Source organism: Panthera uncia, chromosome B1 (genome assembly GCF_023721935.1).
Source record: "Panthera uncia isolate 11264 chromosome B1, Puncia_PCG_1.0, whole genome shotgun sequence".
NCBI classification, from domain to species: domain Eukaryota; kingdom Metazoa; phylum Chordata; class Mammalia; order Carnivora; family Felidae; genus Panthera; species Panthera uncia.
In genome coordinates, this window is record NC_064811.1 from 193570770 (window position 1) to 193574053 (window position 3284).

At 48.1% G+C, this 3284-nt stretch overlaps 1 protein-coding gene across 1 annotated transcript; it reads right to left on the minus strand.

The window, feature by feature from the left end:
- Positions 1-814: 814 nt before the first annotated feature.
- Positions 815-2897, minus strand: DEFB108B (defensin beta 108B). The gene is made up of 2 exons (XM_049630100.1): positions 2792-2897; positions 815-978 (listed from the first exon to the last, which is right to left on the minus strand). Exons 1-2 carry the CDS (start codon positions 2895-2897, stop codon positions 815-817), a joined length of 270 nt encoding a protein of 89 aa, XP_049486057.1.
- Positions 2898-3284: the final 387 nt, after the last annotated feature.

Here is a 3284-nt window from a genome sequence, read left to right on the forward strand (position 1 = left end):
TGGGTGAAGATGATGGCCCATCATGCACAGGGACATTCCACCATTGCTGCCCTAACCATGGAGGAAGGGAGCCGTAGAGCTTCCAGAAGGGAACTCAGCCCTGCTGATACCTTGATTTTACCCCTTTGAGATCCACGTCCATGGATCTCTGGTTAGATTCTGACCGACAGAGCTGTCAGATAATGAATTGTTTTTGCTTTAACAAAACAAAGATCTGTGGTAATTTGTTAGAGCAGGCAGAGGGAGCAATGCAGTGGCTTACAGGATGGAAGGAAAGCTGAATGGCCATGCCCAGTGAAAGTGGGAACTTGAGAAATTCCATGGATCTCAGCCAGAAACACATGGACAGGCCAGAGCGCTACCTCTGGAAAGAATGTAGAAGAGGTTGTCTTGTATCTGGGTGCTGCTCTGTCTGGGAAAATTTCCTGTACGTTGCCTCTTTGTCAGGGAAGAGATGCCATGAGGCTGCATGGAAGGAGGTAATGCATTTTGCCAGTGGGAAGGGGAGCGGTGCCCCCAGATGCTGGGTTCAGGGGCAGCAGTGCCTGGCAAAAGATAGGTATGATCACAGCTCCCCCACCCAACCCTGGTCACTTAACTAGAAGCTTGTCCACACCCGACAGAAAGATGGGGACCAAACAGTAATGGAGTGAAAATGTACAAGATGAACTTTTGAAGTTGGTCTTGTGCTTGCTAGTTTTGCTTTATTATTTACTGAGGACTCCATAAGAATCCCTGTGAAAAGACAGAAAGAGAGAGAGAGCACAGAAGAGAGAATAAAATGTCAAAAGAAACACAAAGCTTCAAAAAGAATTCATCTTTCCTTGGGTGTTGTAGGCTTGATGAAGGGCTCATTCCCCACAGGCAGGCAGCATGTTAGGCCATTTAAACATTGCCTGGCATGGACTTCTTTTTCAAGGCAAAATTCCTGGCAGGAGCCATTTGGGCGCTCACAGATCTCCTTGAATTTGCCCCTGGCTGTGCAGAAAGGAGGGTTATTGTAACTATTTATAAGACTCCCTGAATTAAAAACAAATTTTTTTTTACTATTTATTTATTTTTGAGAGAGGGGGAGGGGGGCAGAGAGATAGGGAGACACAGAATTCGAGCAGGCTCTAAGCTCCGAGCTTTTAGTACAGAGCTCAGCTCGGGACCCAAACCCATCAACTGCAAGATCATGACCTGAGCTGAAGCCCGGATGCCACCCAGGCACCCCAAAGGCATTTTTCTTACTTTTTTAAAATTGTTCTTTGCTAGTGAATCTTGTAGATTGCACAATGTCATATCTAGCTTTTTGCTTTCAAAACAGAAGCTAGAGTCACCATGCACACAAAAGAAGATCTGGTCTGCTTAGTCAACTTCCAGGTGAGGAAATGAGGCCAAGGGAAAAAGAAGCACCTTGGCCAAGCTCGATGATTGGGTGAGGGCGGGAGCGGGACAGAGGTGGAGCTGTGTTCTCGGCCCCATTGTATTTCCCCTTCATGCTTCCACTCGGTACCCCCCTCCCCTCTCCTGGCTTCCCAAGGAAAACCTTCAGTCCCGCTGCAAACGACCCCTGAGGGCAGCAGGAGAGATCCCAGTGCACCCAGCACAGGTATCGGAAACGGGTTTGCCTCTGCTTTTCTAAACACAACACTACTTTCCTTTCTTTTGGTTGAGTGACTGAAAACAAAACAAAAAAGAATTAGTTTTCAAAATTTGGAAGCTGTAAGACTTCATTTCCTATCTTCCATGCAACCCATCTGGTTAGTGAGGATGACTGCTTAGTAAGTACCAATCAGACGGGTCTGTGGCAATGCCACGTGGACATTTTAAGCTGAAGTTCCCAGCTCTGTGTGCTCCTGAGTTAATGTCCTCGGATATGGCTTCACCTCTCACCAGGTCCGGGAGTCCGAGAAAGGAGGCAGGACCGTGGAGCCCTGGCGGGGAGGAGGTGAAGACCAAGCCTTGAGTGACAGCTCCCTCCTGCAGCCTGGGGGAGGCCCTCACTTTTTTTTTTTCCATATATGAAGTTTATTGTCACATTGGTTTCCATACAACACCCAGTGCTCATCCCAAAAGGTGCCCTCCTCAATACCCATCACCCACCTTCCCCGCCCTCCCACCCCCCATCAACCCTCAGTTTGTTCTCAGTTTTTAAGAGTCTCTTATGCTGAGGCCCTCACTTTTCACAGCCTTGACTTTTCCTCTATAAAATACAAACAATAGACTAGAACATTGAGACCTTGTCAACGACAAGGTATCTGCACCTGTCATACATAGCTTCTCTGCTCATTGTAACAAGGATAAATGCTCTTTTGTTTTGATAAGAAAATACTTCTGCATCGTTTAAAAGAATACTTATTCTGGGGCGCCTGGGTGGCTCAGGTCATGATCTCGCAGTTTGTGAGTTTGAGCCCCACCCCACGCTGGGCTCTCTGCTGACAGCTCAGAGCCTGGAGCCTGCTTCAGATTCTGTGTCTCCCTCGCTCTCTGCCTCTCCCTCTGTCTTAAAGATAAACATTAAAAATAAATAAATAAAAGAATACTTATTCTTCCCTTTAAATAAGAGAAACATTTTCAAGTTAATTCATAATGAGCTCAGCCAGGCTTTTGCATATTAGCTCTTCACAGTGGGATGGAGTAGCTTGACCCCAGACCCAGAGGTATGATTCCAGACTGTTGTTCCCGCCCAAACCCTTGTGCGTGTGGAACGGTGGATATACTTCACACACATGCACACACACAGATTATTACTAAGGGCAAGATGCAATGAAAGCCCTGGAGAGACAGCCTCAGACACTCCCAGTACCATACTGCTGCCGTGATTTTCCATCCAAAGCCTGCTTCTGCAGGGCGGGGGTCCTGAAGCATTCCAACCTTGTGTTGCCTTTGGCTTTTGTCACTCGTTTGGTCATGTCTTATTCCTCTCCCACCTCTCATTTAGGGAAGCTCTCCTTCATCCTGTGCCACAGCTCTGTTTTGGGGCTTGGTGACTCTCTCCTGGGCTATACAGCCACCAAAGTGACTGGCCTGTGACTTCTTGGGAATCAGGGGCCATCATATCTTCCTTGGCATGCCTGTTTCCTGGTAAGGGCCTCCCCTACTGTGGGAGCCTGACAATATCTGATAAACTGGACCGGCTTCCCACCCCCAGCCTCTGCGCACCCGAATCTCGCCCCCGCTGCTTCCTCCAGAGTAGCTCTCCTGGAACCGAGTTGCAGCCACTTTATAAGCCGTACCCTCCCCACCAACCTAAAGTACTGTCTACCTGTTCGCAGTAAGCAGTCCCTTAAAACCCAGGC

What these genes read in the sequence shown, in the direction of transcription:
- DEFB108B (XM_049630100.1), bottom strand. Translation starts at nt 2,897, where the DNA reads ATGACCAAACGAGTGACAAAAGCCAAAGGCAACACAAGGTTGGAATGC. An exon ending in AAAATCACGGCAGCAGTATG is followed by an intron (nt 979 to 2,791) that starts GTACTGGGAGTG and finishes CTTTCTGCACAG; the next exon opens with CCAGGGGCAAATTCAAGGAG.